This window comes from Lontra canadensis, unplaced genomic scaffold (assembly GCF_010015895.1).
Source record: "Lontra canadensis isolate GAN:19392208 unplaced genomic scaffold, GSC_riverotter_1.0 scaffold25, whole genome shotgun sequence".
Lineage (NCBI taxonomy): Eukaryota > Metazoa > Chordata > Mammalia > Carnivora > Mustelidae > Lontra > Lontra canadensis.
The window spans coordinates 16,482,906-16,505,453 of record NW_022631019.1 but is presented as its reverse complement, the minus strand read 5'-3'; the positions used below and the strand labels follow the sequence as shown (position 1 = coordinate 16,505,453).

The window sequence follows — 22,548 nt, the reverse complement described above, 5'->3', positions numbered from 1 at the left end:
TTGATTTTTGTTTTTCTTTTTGACATTTATCCTGCTTGGTGTTATTTGGAAATTCTCAGTCATTACTGCCTCAAATTTTTTCTTCTTCCCATTAAATGTTATAAATTTTGTAGTTGTCCTACACTTATTGGATGTTCTGGTTTTTGTTGTTTTTTGTTTTTGTTTTTTTGTTTTTACTTAATTTTTTTTTTTTAATTTATTTGACAGACAGAGATCACAAGTAGGCAGAGAAGCAGGCAGAGAGAGAGGGAGGAAGCAGGCTCCCCACTGAGCAGAGAGCCCAATGCGGGGCTCGATCCCAGGACCCTGGGATCATGACCTGAGCCGAAGGCAGAGGCTTTAACCCACTGAGCCACTCAGGCGCCCCTGGTTTTTGTTTTTTTTTTTAAGTAATTTTTCTCTTTACTTTACAGGTTTGGAAGTTTCTATTGACATACCCTCAAGCCCAGAGGTTCTTTACCCAGCTCTGTTATTGTACTAATGAGATAATCAAAGGCATTCTGCATTTGTTACAGTGTTTTTTATTTCTAATATATTTTTTTGATTCCTAGAATTTCCATTTCTGTTCTTGTATGAGGTCTACTTTTTCCATTAGAGCCCTTGGTGTATTAATCATTGTTTTAAATTTTTGGTAATTCCAAAATCTCTGCCATATCTGAGTCTGGTTCTCATGCTTGCTGTGTTTCTTCAAACCCTGTTTTTTGCCTTTTAGTATGCCTTGTAATTTTTTGATGAAAGCAGGACATGAGGTCCTGGATAAAAATGACTGAGGTAAGTAGGCCTTTACTGATGGTCCTCTCCCCTTCTCCCCTCAAACTCTTATGCCCCGTAGGTGGTACAGGATGGCTAGAGGGAGCCGGAGTTGGGTATTTCTGGAGTTGGGTATTTCCTTTTGCCCAGGCTCTAGTTTCAAAATATTTGTTTTAATCCTCCCCTGCTGGGTGCACAAGGGAGTTTTCTCTCATCCTCACTGTGAGAGCCTTGTACGGCTTCTGGAGGTAAAGCTCATAACGTGGGCTGTGCTGCATTCCCCTCAAGACTGAGACTCCGTCTTGCTCTTAGCTTGCGGAGCTGTCCTCACTGAGCTTCCAGCAAGTTGTCAGTTGTAGTTTAGGTTTGCCAGCTCTTGTGCCAGTTCCCGTGGGCACTCGTGAATTTCTCTTGTGTTAAATTATGACTCCCTGCGTCTGCTTGTCTAAGTTTTGGACCAGTGGTTTTTGTGACCTCATTTCTCTCATGGATCTAAGAAGAGTTGTGAATTTTCAGTCTGTTCCACTTTTTATATGTTAAGACGCAGTGATGACTTCCTTACATGCTGGGCTAGAAACTGGAGGTCTGCCCTACCTTCTCTATGCTTTTTACTGCCTTAAGATGTTTTTTTTTTTTTAATTGTGGCAAAAATGCATAACATAAAATCTATCATATTCACCATTTATAGTTCAGTAGTGTTAAGTATGTATTCACATTGTTGTACAGACCAATCTCCGGAACATTTTTTATTTTGCATGACTGAAATTCCATACTCGTTAAGTAACAGTCCCATTTTCACCTCCCCCAGCCTATGGCAATTACCATTCTGCTGCGTTTATGTGAACTGGAATATTCTAGGTACATCATGAGTGAAATCATACAGTATTTGTCTTTTGTGATTGAATTGTTTCACTTAGCACAGTGTCCTCAAGCTTGATCCAGGTTGTACCAGGTGACAGAAACGCCTTTTTTAAGACGAATTATTTCACTGTAGCATATGCTACATTTTGTGTTTCCATCCATCCTCTGATGGACACTTTGGGTTGCTTCCACTTCTTCGCCATTGTAAATAGTGCTTTCATGAACACAGGCATTCAGATATCTCTTGAAGATCCTGTTTTGAAATTGTTTTGTACTTCTACCCAGAAGTGAAATTGCTGGGTCATATGGTAATTCTTTTTTTAATCTTTTGAGGAGCTGCCATGCTGTTTTCCAAGAAGTTTTACCATTTTATTTTTGCACCAACAGTGTACAAGGATTCCAGTTTCTTCATATTCTCACCAACACTGGTTTTTTGGGTAGTAGCTGTCCTGATGGGTATGAAGTGATCTCCCATTGTGATTTTGATTTGCATTTCCCTCATGTCAGTGAGGTTGAGTAATTTTTCATATGCTTGTAGGCCATATTATCTCTGGAGCAATGTCTTTTCAAGTCCTTTGCCCATCTTTAAATCACGTTACTTGTTTTTTGTTAAGTTGTAGGAGTTCTTTATATATATTCTGCTTACTAATGCCTTATCAGGCATCTGATTAATAGTTACTCTTAACAAGTTCTAAATTTAGTTATAATTACTCTGTCCTCTTCCCTCGAACTACAACTTTTTAAGAACGCTTGAATCCTGATTTCTTTCTTTATGAATTACATGTTATTACCCGGCATTTTAGTTCAGTTCCACTTTGGTTTTATCCTGCCCTACCCCCTCCTATCCCCAGTTTATTTTTGTTTACTGTTTAACTGAACCAGTGCTTGTGTGGGTTAATTTCTTTGCTTTCCTGGAGCGCCTGGGTGGCTCATTTGGTTAAGTGTCTGTCTTCAGCCCAGGTCACGATCTCAGGGTCCTGGGATCCAGCCCTGGGTCGGACTCCTTGCTCAGCATGGATGTCTGCTTCTTCCCCTCTGACTCCCCCCACCCCCCACCGCTCACTCTCATGTGCTGTCTCTCTCAAATAAAATCTTAAAAAAACTCTTGGCTTTCCATTCCTTCTTGCATATCATGCCTGCCTTAAGTGATCAATTTCTATATTCACTTTTTTTTTTTAGATTTTTTTTTGAGAGGACATGTCCAAGAGCAGGGGGAGGGGCTGAGAGAGAGGGAGAAGCAGACTCCCCGTTGGAGCATGGCACCCAAAGTGGGGCTTGATCCCACGACCTGAGCCAAAATAAAGAGTCCGACATGACACTTAATTGACTGAGCCGCCCAGGTGCCCCAGTTTTTATACTCTGAAGTACATCCATAAATAGCTTTTTCAGTGAAGGTCTATTAATAATAAACACTTAGGTTTTTATTTTCCCTTTTTTTTTTTTTTTTTTTTTGGTTCTGAAAGGGTTTCTAATTGTATCTTCTTTCATACTTTCCCTGGGTATTTTCTTCTAGGTTACGATTATTTTCCTTTTTGTTACTTCTCTTCTCTTGGTGGTATCCTGCTGTATCCTTACTTACGTGTCTAGGTGCAGATTTAACTTTACTACCCTGCTTGGTTGGGACTTTACTTCTTAAATGTAAGGCTTCCTTCTTTTTTTTTTTTTTATTTTAAAGATTTTATTTATTTATTTGACAGACAAAGCACAAGTAGGCAGAGAGGCAGGCTCCCCGCTGAACAGAGAACCCGACGCGGGGCTCGATCCCAGGACCCTGAGACCATGACCCGAGCTGAAGGCAGAGGCTTTAACCCACTGAGCCACCCAGGCGCCCCGGCTTCCTATCTTTCATCAACTCTTGAAAATACTGGTAGTTCTTCAAATATTACATCACCTTAATTCTCTCTATTCCTTCCTTTTGGGTCGCACATTAAAAACTTCCTCATTTTTAGACATCTTTATTTTATTCCCCACCTATTAACCTTCCTTTCTTGTCTTTCCTTCCTTTCTTCTTCAAGTAGGCTTAATGCCCAGCATGGAGCCGAATAGGGGGCTTGAACTCATGAAGCTGAGATCAAGACCTGAGCTGAAATCAAGAGTCAGGTGCTTAACCAACTGAGCCACCCAGGTTCCACATGAGACTTTCTTTCACAAAATCTTTTTAAGTTTATGCTGCCCTTTGTAATCTTGTATCTCTTCTCAACCACTGTACTCTCTTGATTTGCATTGAATTTGCCATTTTTCTTTCCATTTCTAGTGATTCTTTTTGGTTAATTTTAAAATCTTCTGATCTTAGTTAATGCCATCTCTTTCTAATCTGGTTTGGATTCCTTCTATTTTTTTTTTCTTTTTACTGTAAACACTGGAATATACTTAATTTAGGGTCTCTATCTTACGAACTTTTGTTCTTATTGGTATAAATATATACCAACAATGTTCAGTCATAGTAGAAGAGCGGTCCTTATGTTTTTTTGTGGGTTTTTAAAAGATGTTTATTTGAGAGAAAGCACTAGAGAGAGAGAGAGCGAGAGCATAAGTGGGGTGCAGAGAGAGAGGGAGAAGCAGGCTCCTCACTGAGCAGGGAATGTGATGCTAGGCTTGATCCCAGGACCCAGAGTCCCTGGGATCATGACCTGAGCCAAAGGCAGATGATTAACTGACTGAGCCACCCAGGTGCCCGTCTTTGTAATTTAGACTTGTAAACCCAGGGTTCAGCAGGACTTTATCTGTGGAACTCTTGTGTGACCTGGGTAGAGAGTGTATCTCTCCAGAGTATTTCTTTTTACCTCTGGTAGGTTTCCCAGGGATTTTACCAGGCTGAGAGCATTTTAGGTTAGATTGTCAGCAAGGACAAGTTGACACCAGACCACTCAAGGCAGTCTAAATTTGAACTCAGAACTCAAGTGAAGGCACGCCCCAAATTATAAATTCTCTAGGGATACAACCCTTTCTTTCTCCCCCTCCCAGAGCCTAGGTCCTATTATCTCCCTAATGTCAGTGAAGTGATTTTCTTTTTCACTAATCTATTTTTTCTTTTTTAAGATTTTATTTATTTGACAGAGAGATCACAAGTAGGCAGAGAGGCAGGCAGAGAGAGAGGGGGAAGCAGGCTCCCTGCAGAGCAGAGACCCCGATGCGGGGCTTGATCTCTGAGATCATGACCCGAGCCAAAGGCAGAGGCTTAACCCACTGAGCCTCCCAGGCGCCCCATTCACTAATCTATTTGTTCCCTGAAGCTGTCATAGTTCTTGATAATCTTACGATTATTTACTGCTTTATTACCAAGAGGTTTCTACACATTATCTCGGAACAGTAATGGGGAGAGATATGGTAAGGATCATTATGCCCATTTTACAACTCAGTAAAACTGAAGCTGTTTACTTAGTGATTTGCAGAAACGTAAGGACAGTCCTGGGATTATGTAGGTGGCACACGGTAAAGATGAGAAATAAGGCATCCCTCTGTATTTTTGCCATGCGGCCACGGGTAACATTCTTCATTAGGATTAAACTAGATAATCACTCAGTAGTAGTCATTCCTGCAGGATTATTAAAATTCATTCAGCACATTTGAGCACCTGCTATGTTCTAGGTACAAGAATTAAAACAACGGGGGGCTGAAGTACAGATGTTCGATCTGCTGCCTGACATGCTTTCTGCTTTTCCTTCTGTAGACTGATAATGGTCTTCAGCTGCCAAAGAAGGCTGTGGACACCGAGAGAAAGGTAACCATTTCTCGTCCCCTCGAGTGGAACTGGATGCCTCTCGGAGCGCGCAGCCCCTGGCGGCAGGCATGGCGGAACTTACAAGCTGCAAGGACACCGCCTCCAGCCGCCACCTGCGGTTTAAGCTACAGAGTCTAGGCCGCCGTCTCGATGAGCTGGAGGAAGCCACAAAAAACCTCCAGAAAGCAGAGGATGAGCTCCTGGACCTCCAGGACAAGGTGATTCAGGCGGAAGGCAGCAACTCCAGCATGCTGGCGGAGATCGAAGTGCTGCGCCAGCGAGTGCTGAGAATCGAGGGCAAAGATGAGGAAATCAAGAGAGCGGAGGACCTGTGTCGGCTGATGAAGGAGAAGCTGGAAGAGGAAGAAAACCTCACCCGGGAGCTGAAGTCTGAGATCGAGCGGCTTCAGAAACGAATGGCCGAGCTGGAGAAGCTGGAGGAGGCCTTCGGCAGGAGCAAGAACGACTGCACCCAGCTCTGTCTGAGTCTGAATGAGGAGAGGAACGTGACCAAGAAGATCTCCTCCGAGCTGGAAATGCTCAGGGTCAAAGTGAAAGAACTGGAATGTTCCGAGGACCGCCTGGATAAAACGGAGCAGAGTTTAGTGTCAGAGTTAGAAAAGCTGAAGTCGTTGACTCTGAGCTTTGTGAGTGAGAGAAAATACTTGAATGAAAAGGAGAAGGAAAACGAGAAGCTGATCAGAGAGCTCACGCAGAAACTGGAGCAGAACAAAAAAATGAACCGAGATTATACCAGGAACGCTTCTAATCTTCTGGAAAGGAACGACCTGCGGATTGAGGACGGGATCTGCTCCACGCTGCCGTGCAAAGAATCAAGGAGGAAGGGCGCTCTGGACTATCTGAAGCAGGTAGAGAACGAAACCAGAAACAAATCCGAAAACGAGAAGAACCGAAATCAGGAAGACAACAAAGTGAAAGACCTTAACCAAGAGATTGAGAAACTTAAGACACAGATCAAACATTTTGAATTTTTGGAAGAAGAGCTTAAGAAAATGAGGGCCAGAAATAATGATCTTCAGGATAATTACCTAAGTGAACAAAATAAGAACAAACTCTTGGCCAGCCAGCTGGAGGAGATAAAGCTACAAATCAAGAAACAGAAAGAGGTAGAGAACGGGGAGGTGGAAGGGGACGAGGCTTTCCTGTCTGGCAAAGGCAGGCGCGAGAGGACTAAGTTGAGAGGCCACGGGACTGAGGCACCTGTGTCCAAGCACACGGCCCGGGAACTGTCCCCTCAGCACAAGCGGGAGAGGCATCGCAACAGGGAGTTTGCTCTCAACAGCGACAACTATTCTCTGGGCAACAGGCAGGTCTCCTCTCCTAGTTTCGCCAACAGGAGGGCCGCCAAAGCTTCCGGCGCGGGGGCGGCTGCGGACTGTGGGGCTCAGGAAACGAGGAGGACAGAAGAGCGATACGCGTCAGGCTCTTCTCAGAGTGAAGGCAGGAAGGCCAGGGAGCAGCCGTCGGTGCTGAGCCGCTACCCGCCCGCGGCGCAGGAGCACAGCAAGGTTTGGAAGGGCGCTCCCAAGCCAGCAGCGGAGAGTGGGTCGAAGGGAAAAGTGGAGAAGACAACACGAACGTTTAGTGACCATCCCACCCATGGGTCTGTTCCCAGTGACGTACCGGGTCGAGGTGACAAGGCTTCTGACACCTCCGCGGAGGCCCCCTTTGGCAAGAGGGGGCATGTACCCGGCAACGGAAGTCCGTTAAATCAGGCTGCAGACTGCGGCAGTCCTAAGGGGATTGGATCCCTGGCCTCGTCTCGGAGATCTTCCTCAGAAGGGCTCTGCAAGGGCAAAAAGGCTGCCGGTGGCCCAGAGGCTGATAGCAGTTTCCCACATTCTAAGCCTCCACTCTTATCAAAATATCCCTATAGCTCCAGAAGCCAAGAGAGCATCCTTCAGAGCTTTTCAACCCCAAATAAAGAAGGCATCGATCAACCCGTAGCCGTTGCGATGGAAGACAGCAGTCAGCACGAGGCCCTGAGGTGCCGAGTCCTCAAATCCGGTGGCCGAGAGAAGGCGGACTCCGATGATGATGGGGATGCGGCCTCTCTGGTTACTGCCAAGTTGGTAAACACAACCATCACTCCGGAGCCGGAGCCCAAACACCAGCCCAGCTCGAGGGAAAAAGCCAAATCGCGAGGAGGACTTAGAACCTCCCTGTTTGAGAATGATAAAGATGTCGGGACAGAAAATGAATCTGGGAAGGCTGTCAGAGCCTCCAGCAATGCCGTCGAGTTCCCAGATGCCAATGGTGCTGGGGTCAAAAGCCAACGGCCCTTCAGCCCCAGAGAGGCCTTGCGGTCCAGAGCCATCATCAAACCCGTCATCATTGATAAGGATGTGAAAAAAATTATGGGAGGATCTGGAACCGAGGCCGCCACGGAGAAGCAGAAATCCACCTCCAAACCAGGCCCCAACAAGGTGACGAGCAGCATCACTATTTACCCCTCTGACGGCAGCAGCCCTCGATCCAGCCCGGGCGAGGCCCCCCCGGGAGAGGCACACGTCCACCAGCAACATCCAGGTTGGGCCGGCAGAGCTCACGGCGGTCAGCAACCACGTCAGCTCCCCCTTCGAGCTCTCCATTCACAAACATGACATCGCCCTGCAGTTCACGGAAGCTGAAGGGACGGCAGATGGGCCCCCGAAGAACAGGCTGGAAACCGTGGTGTCTCGGAGCAGCATTATAATCAGGCCGTCGGATCCCTCGGAGAGAAACAGCCACGCACCCCCAGCGGAGACGATCAGGTGGAAAAGCCATAGCGCCCCTTCCGAAGTGGGCTCTGCGGACGCCAGACACGTCACGCTGCGCAACGCCTGGAAGAGCAGGCGGGACTTGAACTCCTCAGAGGACTCCCCAGCCCGAGTAGGGAGAAACGCGGAAGCTGCCAATGCCTACACCCAGAGGGCCGCCACGGACTGCTCGGACCTCGGACAGCCCAGGTCGTACGTCTGGGAGCAGGGCACTCAAAGGGCAGGAAATTCAGGGGACGCCCCCGAGCTCGCCTCCAGAAGGACCCAGAGTAGCCTCACCGTGTCCGAGGTGCTCAGTCGTCGGAATCGGGTGGGAGATGCCGCCGCCGGGGCAGCCTGGAACCACGCGGCAGGCGCGGTGAGCCCCCCGCCTTCCCCCTCCCTCCCCTCCTTGCACTTTCCTTTTCTCTGGCCAGTGTGACTCAGGATTATGGGGCTGGGAAGTACCGGGGAGAGCTGGGTTGCTCAGAGAACTGCTGAGAATCGGGTGGGTCTGGCCTTGAAGGAGGAGGAAGTACGTTGAAGGTGGTATTTCGGCAGGGAGCAGCTTGAGTTTCCCAAACCCCTTTCCCAGTTTGTCTCTTCTGTATATGAAGGCCACACAAAAGGAAGAGATCTGGCCTCCATCCCCTGGGTTTGCCAGAGTAGCCAAAGGAACTCCCCTTAAAGCCCCACAGAGCAGCACCTAGAAGCCCAGGAAGCCGCAGCCCGAGAGGAGAGCCGGGGAGAGGGTCTCCCCAGCAGAGCTCGGCCGGCTGCTGGCACGCGGGGCACGAGAGCGAGGGCTTTTCCCGGGCCCCGCTGACACGCCTTGTGCCCACGGGTCGCTCTCTTTTGCCCCAGACACTCGTCTAAGTCATCGTATCCTCGTCTTGAGGGCAGGGCTGATAGAGTAGGCTCATTCCAGGAGCGAGAAATCACAACCGCCTCCTCATGCGAGGTCGGAGCGCCAGGGCAGCACAGGGGCGGCCTCTGCGAGTGTCTTGATGCGGAGCCTGCGAGGATGCAGGACGTTTTGGACGCAGATGTTGTTTCCTTTTTAGAAGGCACGTGATGGCGCGTTAACTCGAAATGCCCCGTGAGTCCTCACAGGGCACTCGGCGTCTGCCGGCGCACTTCCCCACCGTCTCCGTCTCTCCAGGAGCTCTGTGGGCAGGTATTAGCCCCGTTTTTTAGATCTAGAAATGGAGGGTCAGAGACCCAAAGTGCCTCGCCTAAGGCCGCCTGAGTGAACTACTGGAAGAGCTAAGATGTGACTCGAAGATTCCTGTTTCTGAATCACGCACTTTCTACCCCGCCAGCTTGAAACTTGCTCACTCATACTTGAGTTCTTCGATCTGCATTTGCTCGAAGGACCAATGAGAACATTGAAAAGGCAGAATTTTGGTACAAGAGGAGTGAAGGGGAGGCGGGGGCGGTGTGTTTAGGTCCCCGAAGCTTTGGCTGTCTGAGCGAGGATGAGGGATATGTACAGGACCTGAAAGGGAAGGGCCCTGGCTTTTTGGTAGTTTATAGGTGGGAAGTAGGAGGAGCCTGGCCTGGCTTCCTTTCCAGTGTACTTCCTTGCTCCCCAAGCAGGGAAATGGCTCACCCCCAGAAGCACGCAGCCTGCACATGCAGAACGCAAGGAGTGCCGGGCCCCTGCTTCTGGGGCTGGCCCCGTGCCCCGATCCCAGGCCCTGTCCTACCCGACAAGCCCCAGCAGCCTGGGGGTGGTCTCTCCTCGTTTCCAAGCAACTGTGGCCTGTCTACACTCTGCCGGGCTGGAGAGGACCCCTGGGGTAGGGAATGAGCGTGTCTTGTCACTTGCTGTTGTCCTCCACAGCTCACTTCTGTCCTTTTTGGCACAGGAGGACGGAGACGGCTGCACACCCGGTGTCCACAGGCGACCGCACAACCCCCTGGAGCGGTGTGAGCTGCCTGCGAAGCCGGGGCCGTCAGAGTCGGGGCGAGCCCGGGCCGAGGAGCGCTTACGGCCAGCCCGGCCCTGCGCCGAGGACAACTGAGCCGGCTGGGTGAGGTCTGCTGTCCCCTGGGCTCCCGCTTCTCCACCCTCCTGCCTTCCTGCCCTCCGAGGGACGCCAGGCCCGGCTGTGGCTCAGGTCGTTCTGCTAGCTGGCCGGAGGGGCTCCGAAACTACAAGCCGGACCTGTGTCGCGCAGGCCCAGCCTTCCCCGATGCATGAGTCCTCTCTCCTCGTCCCTGTCCCCAGGTCGCGTAGGCCCCGCTGGCCCCCAGATGGGGAAAGCTATAGAAAGCCCTCGTATCCTCACCACGCAACAGCGGCCGAAGGCCCTTCCCCGCTCCTCCGTGGGGCAGAGGGCGCCCCTTCAGCGCGGCTAGTTTCTCAGTCTCCTCACCGCACCCCGTTCACTCCTTGTCTGCTCTCGGGGCCCGAGTACCCGCTGAGACTCCGCAGCCGTCGGCTCCATGGGCGGGGGGACACCCGCTCCTCTCCCCTTCGGCGTTCCTCAGACTTGGACGGCAGAAGAGGCCTGTGCTGCCTCTAAGGGACTGTGGGAGCAACCTTCAGGCTGACGCTTCTCGGACTCGGCCCCCCCGGGGTGGAACACACGGGTACCCACCTATCGGAATGATGTCATCCCTCCCCCTCCCCCGGCTCTCTGCTCCCCTTCCAAAGGCACCTGGAAGCGCACGAGCCTCACGCATCTCCTTTCCTGGGCACCAATAATGCTGCTGGCACTGCCCGCCCCTCTCCCGCGGCTGGAGACTTCAGGCCAACTCCGTCATTTCCACCCTTCAGAATATTCCGGAACTAAACTGGGCCTGACCCAGCGTACTCTGCCTTCTAGATGTGCCCAGCAAGGGGGAACGTGGGCAGGGAGAAGCGTCTCCCGTCACTCCACAAAGCAATATTTCCATGAGCGGCATGGACTCGTTCCTCTTCCTTCGCGCCCCGGGGAGGAGGTGTTGCACTTTACCAGGCCGAGGCATTCCTGCAGAAGCGCGGGCCCTTGGCTTCTGCAAACTCATTAGGACTTCACTGGAGGACAGGTCATACTAATGCCTATCGAGGGCCCCAGGTTTGTGCAGTGCAAAATGCAGCAAAGCTTTGAGGAGGCCACACAAATGAACAATTGACTAGTTTTCTTATACCAGTCACGGGGGCGTGGGGGGGGGCGGCAGTTACAAAGAACCATATATTCTTGGCACGGCTTTTTGTGTAACGCTCAGTTCGAAGGGATCCCTTTTCGAAGGCTGCTTGTAATGATGCAGACACTGTTCCTAGGGAAAGAGCATAGCTAGGAGTCAGGAAAGCTGAGTTTTCTTCATGGCTTTGTACTGTGTTGCTGTGTGATTTTGGGCAAGTCACTGTCCTCTTGGGGCCTCAGTTTCCTTATCTGTAAAATGAAATCTCTGAAATGGTCTCTAAGGGTCCTAAGTCTGGCATTCTGAGATGATTCTGTTTACACTGTCCCGTGGGGCTCACTCTGCTTCTGGAAGGTAGATCCAGATGGGTTCAGGGAAGGTGTCTTCTCTCCTGCCACGTTTTCGTGGGCCTTGTTCTTTCCGCGTTTTATTCCGCGTTTTAGCATCATGCGGATGGACTCCGCGAAGCTCCGCTGGCCTCGTTCTTCTGGTCTGTGAGCGGAGGTCTGGATCAGATGGGATCAGATGGCTTCTGTGCCTACGCGGCTCCCAGCGCTCCCTGGCTTTCGGGACCCCCGTCGGCCATCTCGTGTTGCTGGCTTTGCGAGCGTCTTCCCAGCCTGTACTCGGTGGGAACCAGCGCTCATCACGCCCGTGTCTGCCATCAGACCTGGCAACCCTGGTGACCCTGGCGACGGCGCGGGGCACACCTAGCTTCCTTTCGGAGGCAGGAAAGTTGTGTGCCGACTTCCGTTTTCTGGAGTTGCCAGCCGAAGGGCACTGCCGTGTAGCTTCTCCCTCCACTGTGCTGCCTCACACGCTCAGTTCAAGATGCTCTTTTTAGAACCTCTTCCTGCTGCTGCTCCTGGGTCACTGGCTAGAAACTAGCTTACCCGAGGTTGCAACCTCTCACCTGCAGCCTCCCTGCCGTTATTCTCTTCACTGGCTGGCAACCTTGAGAGTCCAAAGGAGACGGGCCTCTGCGGTGGTCAGCGGAGGTTACAGGAAACGAATTCTGCGGCCTTTCTCTGCTGGTGGAAACAAAAGGGTGCCAAGCCATGCCTACAGAGATGTCGCCAATAATTCTCGTCTTTGGGCGTTGGAGCCCTGGATTCTGGTGCTGTAGCTCCTGGTGCCAAAGTCTGGATCTTTCCACATTGCAGCAGCATCAGCACCGGCCACTCCCCAGAGTGCTCTGTGGAAGAGGGACAGCCGTGCTGCCCTCTTGCTGGGGGCTGCTGTCTTAAAAATCTGAGTGCAATAGGGTTTGATTGTAACGATTATTTCAGGATAAATATTGTGTTTCCTTACTCTGCATACTTTCTAGAACCGTTATGAAATAGATTTTATTTTTAAGTGTCCTCAGCATTGCAGACGATACCATTTATAATAGCAAACGAAGGCTGGAGGCTCGGTTCCTCTGGGTTTCAAGTGGCTGGCAAGGCTGGCTCTCAAATTCCAAAGTTCGAAGGCCCCTTTCGGAAAACCAACCTGTGTGTGACCATCTGGACCTCACGGTCAGGGGTCCTGGAGGAAACTTTCACCAAATAGGGGAGACCCAGTAATTAAATAGCTGTCCGGTCAACCGAACATCCCTGCTGTCCCGGCCGACAGGCCCACTTGCAGGACAAGCCGCCGCCGCAGCGCGCCTCTAACTGCAGCTCTCGCCGGCCGGCGGCTGGCTGCGGGAGGGGTCCCGGGGCGCCTGTGCTCAGAGCTGTGCGGTTAGAGAAAGTATGCGAGGTGGCTGGACGCCGGAGGCCGAGCTCTCACCACTCTGGCACTAACACCACCTGAGGAAGCTGTAGGGGTGGCAGGTGAGGAAGCCATGGCTGTTTCTGCTTTAGCCTGACCGTGAGCCAGCGCGGGCTAAAGGGGATCTGCAGCGGGGCCCGCCACTCCGGCCTCCGTCACCGGCAAGTCCGCGCATAAATCCTCCCCCTCCTCTGTTGTCTAGGACCTGGGATCCTGGGGCAGCATTAGTGCTCTACGTGTGGTGGGTCAGTGGCAAGTGCTACCCCTGCCCCGTAAGGAACAGGGACCCAGAGCCTCTGTGGATGTGGGATTTGTTGTTACTCTGACAGGAGTGCTTGGGAAGAGCTGCTTTTAGGGATTATCTTTTGACAACCCCCGGTGGGGCCCAGGGTTCTCCTCGAAGCCTCACAGCCAAGATCATAGGAAAGGGGCCCTATTTTCCTGCTGCTTCACAGCTCAGAACATGTACTGAAAGGAATGTATTTTTAAGAGAATAAAGTCTATTTTTTTGTATTTTAAAGATTGGGAGGGCTGGGCGAGTAGCCCTCACAAAACTGTCGATGCATCAGAGACCCCTCTGCGGGGGGGGGGGGGGCCCCGTCTCTCAGTCCACGAGTCCCTCTGCTCGTTCCGGCAGGCGCTCTGGCCTCAGCCCTGCCCCTTGGAGTCTAGATGCACCAGCTTCTACATTCCTGCTCCAAGCCTGGGACCAAGGAGGCCGGACCCTGTTGCTGGAAACCAGGACGAAGCCATGAGCAGGGACTCAGGGCGCCTTGGGTGCATGTGTATAGTGGAAGCTGCCTGTCTGCACGTATCCTCGGGCTCGAATGCTGGCTGCTGGCTCTGCTGTTGGCTCTGCGGCACAATATGTAACCAATAAAGCTCCCTAGTTTCCATGTGCTCGTGTGTGAGTCCCTGGTGCCATTTTTGTCGTCACCTGAGTGCAGCTGTTGTCTGGGCATTGGCACAGCTGGTGTAGCTCACTGTATTTGATAAAACTAATCAGTGATGCTGCAAGGACAGGCGACATGCTGGGGCTTGGAAGAGGACGCGCCTAGCACCCACGTAATGGCCTGACACATAGCCAACAGCTGCTGGGATTCTTAGTTTTAGGCTTGACGGTCCTCTGTCTCAAGGTGCCTATGCCATTTATTTAAAAAACAAAGGTTTTAAAGCACCTAACACTGGACCACCCACCTGAGGTAACAGTATGAGTGGCAGAGCTGTGCCTTGTTTTAAACACAGGTCGTAGGTCCAAGTCCGTACACTTTCCACCACTCGCCCCGGTCCTGGAGTACAGATTCCTCTGCCGCTGTCACTCGAAGACGAGGGGAAGCCCCCTTTAGCCCCATCTTTATCCTATCGTTAACCCACCCGTGTAACCACCCTCAAATCCTACTAAGAATAAACCTCATTTAGGCTAAGTATAAGGAAGAACTGACGGACACAAGTAAAAGCAAACGGATAACGTACGCGCGTTTGTAGTAACAGTGTTAGGAGCCCTCGAGAAGGAACAGTTACTGTTCCCTTGTAGGACAAAAGGGACTTCGCAGACATGAGTAAGGATTTTGCAATGCGGAGATGATCTGGGTGGGCCTTAAGTGAAATCAGGTATCCTTGTACGAGGGAGACAGGACTGTGGAACAAGCGAAGCAGAGCTGCAGTGATGTGCTCTGAAGGAGGGAGGAAGGGGCCGCAAAGAAGCTAAAAAGGCAAGGAAATGGAATCTTTCCTCAGCGCCTGCTGTGGTCTCTGCTAACAGCAGCGACAGGGGACGGACAATGATAGCTAAGTCACCTAAACCCTGGATCTCCTTGCGTAACACGTCCTAAAACTTCTATGCCAGTGTGTTGGACGAGAGTGGAAAGTTAGCACAGACCCGTGGAGGGAACCTGGGGAGTAAAGCCGGAATGGTCTCTCAAAGATCCAAACTCTGTGCCCTGTTTTATTTTAAAAATTCAGAGTCTCCTCTGATTCCTTAGGCTTGACCTGTAGCTTCACGCTCTTGGCACAGTGACCCCCACAGCCCCAATGCGGAACGCCCTAGTTCCAAGGGTCACAAAGCCCTTTGCTCCTGCGGGGCTCCCCTCAACCCTGCCTTCAGACCAGGCCAAACCATCTGTTGCCTTTATATAAAACATGCTCCGTATTTAAACATGGAGAAAACGGGCATTTCTAAAGGCACAGCACCCGTTATACAAATCTAAAGGGGAAACAACGAGAAAGAATTTTATATGAAGCTTTATTTTTAAAATATAAAAAACCACCACACACCAATAGACTACGATGTCCTCTCACGACGCTTGCTTACCTCAGTCTCGAGGAAGAACACCGACTTCCACACTAACGGACAACTGCCCCTCTAGCTCTAAGTCACTCAAAGGAGGCCACCACCTTGGCCACCTGGCATCATGAGTTCCTCAGTGGGATCCAGTATTGCTCCAAGAGCTCTGCTCACACGGCAGAAGACTCACAGTGTCTGCTTCCCTCAGAACCCATCAGTCTCACATGCTCGGGGACTGCTGTGCGGGGACGCCCGGTGTGGCCTGGCGAGGCAAAGTGTACATGGCCCCCAGGAACTGGTCTGCAATCCTTCCTGCTTCTCGCAGCCCACTCAGCAGAGCGCCGTGGACGGTGGCTGGGTAATTCCGGATCGTATGCTCTCCGGCAAAGAAAAGTCGTGGAATTGGCTATTGCAGGAAAACAAATGGAGAGAAGGATCAGCCGGTTGCGAACAGGACCTTTTTTGTTGTGTTTGAACTGCCAAATTCCTATCGGCCTTCGAAGGCTGCCCTGTCAGTCACAGACCATCATTCTACCAAAAAGGATCTCCCTCATCAGCGAGTATTCTAGAAATGACCAAAGTAGAAATGCAACAGTAAAACTCAGCCAAGCCAGCCTTAGTCCTAGGGTAAAGCAGGACTGGACCTGTTCTTACTTATCACTGGATGCTGGGGGACACCCAGTTCCAGAGCTTCCTTTGCCTCCTACAGTACCTCCTGGGGCACAGGGGTTCCTGATTACTCTGCCACAGAACCCAGCGTCTAACTCAGGAACACCCCTGCTTCTCAGCTCTGGAGCGGGCTCACAGGGTCCTGAGCTCTGGAGCTGGGTCTGGCACTGAAACAAGGACCCCTCAGGGGCATGTCCTAGAGACTGACATGTCCCTAGTGACGGACACCCTGCAACAATCCTGTGAGCCATTACAAAACGGGGGGCAACTAAAAATGTTTTTTTTTTTAAGGGGAAAAAGTTTGAATAAGGGAAAAGTAATTGGCTTATCCTATGGATTCTTCCATTCTGAATATGGACTGCCCAGATTACAGAGCCTGAATGTGAGGAATCAGACACAAGAATATTGGTCCTCCCTTTGATGTTGCTCTTGGTTATTTGAAAGGGTCCAAGGAGAGAACAACTAAAATCTAACCACCGGCACCAGAACCTCCCCCTGCCTCCCCAACCCCTGCCGGCAAAAAAAAACCCCTGTGGCATGTTGTTTACCCTGAAATCCTGGGATACTGGCCTTTTCCCAAATAAGCCCAGGTAGTTTGCCAGTTTCTTACCTGTGGAGCACCTGGAATTGAGGGGCCAGGAGTGATTGGCTGAGCCATTAAATCATAGTCATTTCCAGAAGATCCTGCAGCTACATATGAATAGGAGCCCCGGGCCCAGGGATCAGCACGCCAGCGAGATACCACAGTTTCCTTGGGCTGAAGAAAAAAGCAGGAGCAGAAGTTACTACAGGGCAGAGGACAAACCAGTCCTCTCTGAAAGGTGGGAAAGCTGGGGTGGGGGGGGGGGGATACGACAGAGCAGCAAAGGCAAAGAGGCAGGAGACATGAGTTAGCCGAGGGCTTGAGGCTTCCGCTTTCAAACACACAAATGGCTTCCAACTAAGCATCCGCGTTCCCCTGCCTAGGAAGTCTATACATCTACCCGGGACTTGACCTTTATTTTCTCATTAATCCCCATGAAGCATCAATGCGCCTTCTTTCGTTGCGCCTAAAGAACAGAACACAACAAAGTACCAGGCTACTCCTCCATGAGGGAGTCTGGCCCTTCTGACTCAAAGGCAGGAGTGGCAGGGGCGGCAGGGGCGGCAGGGGTGGCAGGACTCCACAAGCAGGTGCGACGGATGGGGCCAGCAGGGATATGCAGCAAACCCTTCTCAGTCCCCAGCCCAGGGACCGGGCGGGGGGCTTTCCTGAATCCCACATTTACACACAGACTCCCAACACTCGCATTCATGGAAACCCAGTGCACCCCTCAATTCCGGTGGAAACTGCCCTGAAACTGCTGTGTCAAACCCTGCTCTAGTGTGAACCTCGATCCCCACGTGGCCCTTCGCACGCACTCACCTGCGGCACCGCGCTGCTGCCGAAAATGCCTTTGAGGATGGCCAGGCACCGGCCAACAATCACGTCATCGCTTATGTTTTCCATGATGCCGGCAGCTTCTCCGGCCACCAGCGCCAGTAGTATTGGAGCTAGAGAAACAGAAAGAACAATTCCAGGGTTTTCCTACAGACTTTTCTCAAGAACTTCTTTATCCGGCCCTACATTATTCTGGGCACCCGGAAACAGGAGGACCCACAGACACGCAACACTCTTGCAAGAGACAAGTTAGGTTTCTGAAATTGCAACTCAAAATCTATCCCTTAGAAGGCAGCTGGCAAACTCTAGTCAGTGGAGTGTAGCTCATGTACTGAACCGCTTATAATTTTGCAGAACACAGAAATCTTGAAGACATAACTTCAGACTCTGCTAAAAAAACCCCAAAAGGTAATCCTGTATTTTAGGCATAGAGTCCTTCACCCTGACCACTCTTAGTTCGCTCCATGACAAGAGCTACATCCTTTTAACTACTCCAAACCCCTCTAAGCCCATCACCACCTTCACCCACTCATTCAGAGACTATTTAGGCAACAGACTTGTGTAACAGGCACAGGACGAGATGCTGGGACACAAAAGCTAGGAACTGGACTGAACAACCCCACGGATCAATAGAGATCTATCACACAGCTGTAATTATGAACTGATAAAAGCAAATGTAGAAAAACAAAATATACAGAGAAAAGAATACAGGGACTTAATTTAGTTTGAGGCAGCAGAAGTATGTGTCCTGGAAGGCCTCTCTGAAAGCGCGGCAGGTCAAGGCCAGAAAGGCTGGGCAGAGTATGCCAAGCTGGGGAGAAAGAGAAGGAAAAAAAAAATCTCCGCAGGCCTAGACCACACAGTACACGCAGACGCCCTGAGGTAGAAAACAGGAGATCCACTTGTGTATACACACACAAATGTTTTTAAGCACCCACAGAGAAGAGCAATCCAGTTATATTAGAAATTAAAATAGGAGGCAGGGGTTTGATACATACGTTCTAAAGGAAGTAGTCAAAAGATTCAGGGGCCAGTCAGATACAAAAGTCTGAGAATTAGGAATAAAGTTTCCCCTATGGAAGCTTCCCTGTTTCTGTGCCTCCTGGCTGGGTTTTCTTCTTCTTTTTATGTTCCTTATGCAGTGCCCTGGGCCTCTACTTACAGCCCTGTTCCTAGAAGGCTCACCTCCTTAGTGTACTTCCCACTAGGATGTGAGCTCTTTGATTTTGGTTTTTGGGATTGCTGGTTGAATCAGTGAAAAAAAGCAATACAATATGTATTTGAGAAAACCCAGAATATTCCTAATTCTCTATTCCTATAAGAATATGAAAAAAATTAAAACCAGGAAGCAGTTACCTTTATAGAGGTTCCAGAAGAGGAAGAGCTCACCCCTGCTAGCTGTTGTGCTGCCAACGTGCCCGAACAAATTGACACTTGGATCCCAGAACACACGGTCAAAACACAGCACCACCTGTTGTAAAAAAGGAGCCCGTGAACGGATGACAGGGCTCAGAGAGCATGGCTTGGAGCAGAGCTGTGCCTCGACAGGAACTACCGCTTCTCAGACCTTACCAAAGTTTCCTCTCATCTACTCTCCGCATAAGCCCAGAAATCCCTGTCATGAATGTATTCCTGAAGACAACATTTAGAGCTGTTTTTGTGGGCTTAGGTCTGCAAAATGATCCCAGAAGACTCAGTCCTCATCTATCTCTCTATCTGTGTGTGTGTGTATTTATTTAAAAAAAATCAGGCACTGAAATGAACGGAAATGAGCGAACTGACAGGCCTCTCACCCTCATCTCTCAGAGCCGAGAGCACAGCAAAATATGCAGAAATGCAAACCTCGATGATCCTCGCTGACCGCACCATGGGCACGTGGAGAGTGCCCAGGGCCTGTACCTTGTTCAGGTTGCCGAATCCCATCCTCTGGACGGCGGACGTCTTCCACTCGGGAAGGGGCGGCACAAACTGGACGGCGGGGGGCTGCTGCTTCAGCACCCCCAGGGGCAGCGTGCACAGAACGGCGTCGCACTTGTAGATGAACGTCTGGCTCGTGGAGCGGGTGTTCACAGCTATCACCTCACACCCTAGAGACGTTGGAGGGAAAAGACTTTACTGGCGATAAGGATGGTACAGAACATTCCAAGCGTGGGAGCATCTACATACGATCCCATTAATATCCTGTTCTCTTCACTTTTTAATACAAGAAAACCAAGGTGGCGGCGAAGTGACTAGACAGGGCCCTGCGGGCACGAACCGCCAGGACTCAAACGCTAACAGTCAGCTCCGGAGTCCCGGCTCCCCACCCCCGTAACTTGTCTGCCCTTCCTCATACACTGGTCATCTTCCAGGCTAACAGCCTTATTAGTTACCAAGGGTTAAGTACATTGTGACCAAAGTGAAGAATAAAGGTCTGTAACCGTGAAAGCAGTGCCGCCCCACGGTGGCTAGGTGCTTGCTAAGGACCGAGAGGAACGACCCCAGAAGACCGCGGTGCAGACCGACGGACGCCACCGGCGCGCAGGGCGTGCTCTTCCGGAGATGACACCGGGAGGCCTCGCTTGCCAGAGTCTGCAGAAAGCTCAGAGTGGACCACAGCAAAGGCACTGAAAAGAGTGCCTTTTCCTCATTTGTGTTTTCTTCTTCAGTAAGCACCCATTTACTTCAGAAGATTTCAAAAATACATAAACAGCTCAAAACTGGTAGAAAAGCTCAGTTCATGTTCCCTTTCCCACTATTCCTCACCTGCCTGCAAAAGGCTATTTAAAGGCTATAGGCCTCAACATCAGCTCGAAGCTTCAAATGAGGGGAATCAAATGGAAAAAGGTCTCGGGGGCTGTAAAAATAAGAACATCTGTGGTCATCTCTGCAATTCTAGAAGAGCGGCCATGAAGGGCAAGCAAGGTTGATGGCCACACCGCCACTTGCCATGAGGGCCCTGGGGGCAGGGGAGTGTGGTGATCTGCTTTCATCAAGATTCTCGACTACGGATTCCAGAGGTGGGTGGACAGCAGGTTCTCTGTGCTCCGCATTAAATGTGCCCTGAAACCAGCAACAGTGAGCACTGAGCCTTCTGCCTGTGGGGATCAGGGTAACGCCATCTCTGAAGTGTGATGATCCCAGTATCAGAAACCAACCTGAGCGGTTAGCCCCTCTGAACGGGAAAGGCTAGAATGGATCCAAAGAGGAAGACCCAGACGGTAAAATACAAGGAGTGGGTCCCACTGTGCCCAGAGGCCCCAATCCCAGTCTTCGAGAATACACTTTGTGGGGCACCTGGGTGGCTCAGTCAGTTAAGCATCCGCCTTTGGCTCAGGCTGTGATCCCGGGGTCCTGGAATCGAGCCCATGTGGGGGTCCTGCTCAGCAGAGTCTGCTTCTCCCTCTCCCCAACACCCCTGCCTTGTGCTTGCTCTCTCTCACGAATAAATGAATCTTAAAAAAAAAAAAATCCAAACTCAATGCAAGTTGTTATGATATCAAAGTAATTCACACACAAATTGGAAACTTGCCTCAATTTTTTGATATACGTAACGATGGATCAAACTGCCCAAAGGCTCTACAGGCTCAATCCTTTTGTCATTACAAATTTTTAAAATTACGAGTCATAGTTTATATGATATGACATTTTATCAGGAAATGTACCTAATGTTTTTTTCTGTAGGTCAAACTCAACAAAAGATTGGTACCATGTTTCAGAGTAAGAGACTTATCACCCCAGTGAAGCAGGGACATACCCGAAGCCGTGTAGCGAACCTGCCGCACCGCTGTGTTCAGTTTAATGTCTAGGCCTTCCGCTAAAGCCACAGGGACACACGAGTAGCCATTCCTCACTGTCAGGTGGCTGCCAGTAAACTCAAAGTCATCATCCTAAAGAGGACAGAAAAGTCCATCCATATTTCCTTAATTTATGCCATACATCCTGCTGAATTCTGTAAGATTAACACTGAAAAACAACTGTTTGTGGAAAACAGTATTCTAAGGCAGAAATCAAAGAACCACCATTCAGTATTCGGTGACAGCTGTCCCAGGAAACTAGAGGGAGAAGACAAAATGCTTACGTGTCCCTAATGGCCATCTCTGGGCAGTAACATTAGGGCAGTTTGCTCTTCCCTAGACTGAGTTTTCTCCTCACAGTCTCACACCCAACCCCTCAGTCCGGACTACCTGGGGTGGGGGGGTGGGATCTCTCAGAGAAAGAGGATTCAATAAATTCAGATGTTTGGCTTTTGAATGCACTACAGATTTGGCAGAATATCAGATTCACCACCCTAATTACGTTTTCTTTTACCTGAGAGCAAAATCAGTTTTTATTTCTTAAACTTACAGACGTGAAGGATGAGGAAGGCTTCCAAAACTAAAGTTGGTCAAACTAGATAAAAACGATCTGGGATTATAAAGACTGGCCCAAGAGGCTCCCTATAGTAAAGAAGTCAGCATTTGGCCTGGAAGGAGTCCCAAAATGATCTTACTTCTTTGAAGTTACTGAAAAATTTTCTCTATAGAGAAAATTTTGAAGGCTAGTCAGTATTTTCTAATCTCATGAAATTTCTGGGAGAAAACAAGCATGATTCTTTTGAATTAGATAAAAATTTTGGGTTGGCAGAACTCTCACTACTTAGTGACTGATTCATCTGCTTCCCATACTGATCAGTTCAATTCACCAACACACGGACTTTAATAAGATGACGAATGGATATATATTGAAACTTCAAATGATAAATCAGTGATGAGGGTCTAATTTAGTAATACATGGAAAAACAACAGCAACAACTGTAATTGTCTATTCTGTAACTGGAATTCTGTAAGATTTTTACCACTAATAGGTCCAATGCTCACTCTAAGTCAAACACTAAAGAATACGGAAGTATAACCTAGAGATTAAGAATTCGAACCAATTTTATGAGCAAAATGTACAATGGAAATGAAAATACGTGAGTAAAAGTCTAATATTTACTTCTGTAGTCTTAGGTCTGGTCAAAGTCTCAGATTTAGAGATTGAGCCATATAATTTCTAAGAAGCCCTATGACTTCTCACCAGTTCAAGAGTAACTCACACTTGCAATACTTTACAGTAATTTGACGAAAGACTAGTGTAAAACCTGTACACTGAGAACTGTAAAACATGGCTGAAAAATATTAAAGAAAACCTAAATAAATGGAGATATACCAATACCAATCAAAATCCCAGAAGGCAT

At 49.8% G+C, this 22,548-nt stretch overlaps 2 protein-coding genes across 5 annotated transcripts in view; one reads left to right on the top strand and one right to left on the bottom strand.

Moving 5' to 3' along the window:
• The window catches only part of LUZP1 (leucine zipper protein 1), a 49,413-nt gene extending 39,232 nt beyond the window's left edge, over positions 1 to 10,181 (top strand). Inside the window, 3 exon segments of the mRNA XM_032863710.1 lie at positions 5,282 to 7,845; positions 7,847 to 8,470; positions 9,963 to 10,181. Coding sequence (XP_032719601.1) covers positions 5,401 to 7,845; positions 7,847 to 8,470; positions 9,963 to 10,118 — 3,225 coding nt within the window. The 5' untranslated portion in view covers positions 5,282 to 5,400 and the 3' untranslated portion in view covers positions 10,119 to 10,181.
• A 5,022-nt stretch (positions 10,182 to 15,203) lies between these two features.
• KDM1A (lysine demethylase 1A) overlaps positions 15,204 to 22,548 on the bottom strand; it is a 59,258-nt gene continuing 51,913 nt past the window's right edge. For all 4 annotated transcript variants that reach the window (XM_032863704.1, XM_032863707.1, XM_032863706.1 and 1 more), the window contains 6 exons: positions 21,088 to 21,220; positions 19,251 to 19,438; positions 18,708 to 18,822; positions 17,337 to 17,464; positions 16,542 to 16,688; positions 15,204 to 15,668 (listed from right to left, as the gene is read on the bottom strand). In XM_032863704.1, coding sequence (XP_032719595.1) covers positions 15,483 to 15,668; positions 16,542 to 16,688; positions 17,337 to 17,464; positions 18,708 to 18,822; positions 19,251 to 19,438; positions 21,088 to 21,220 — 897 coding nt within the window. In that variant the 3' untranslated portion in view covers positions 15,204 to 15,482. The remainder of the gene's footprint in view (positions 15,669 to 16,541; positions 16,689 to 17,336; positions 17,465 to 18,707; positions 18,823 to 19,250; positions 19,439 to 21,087; positions 21,221 to 22,548) is intronic.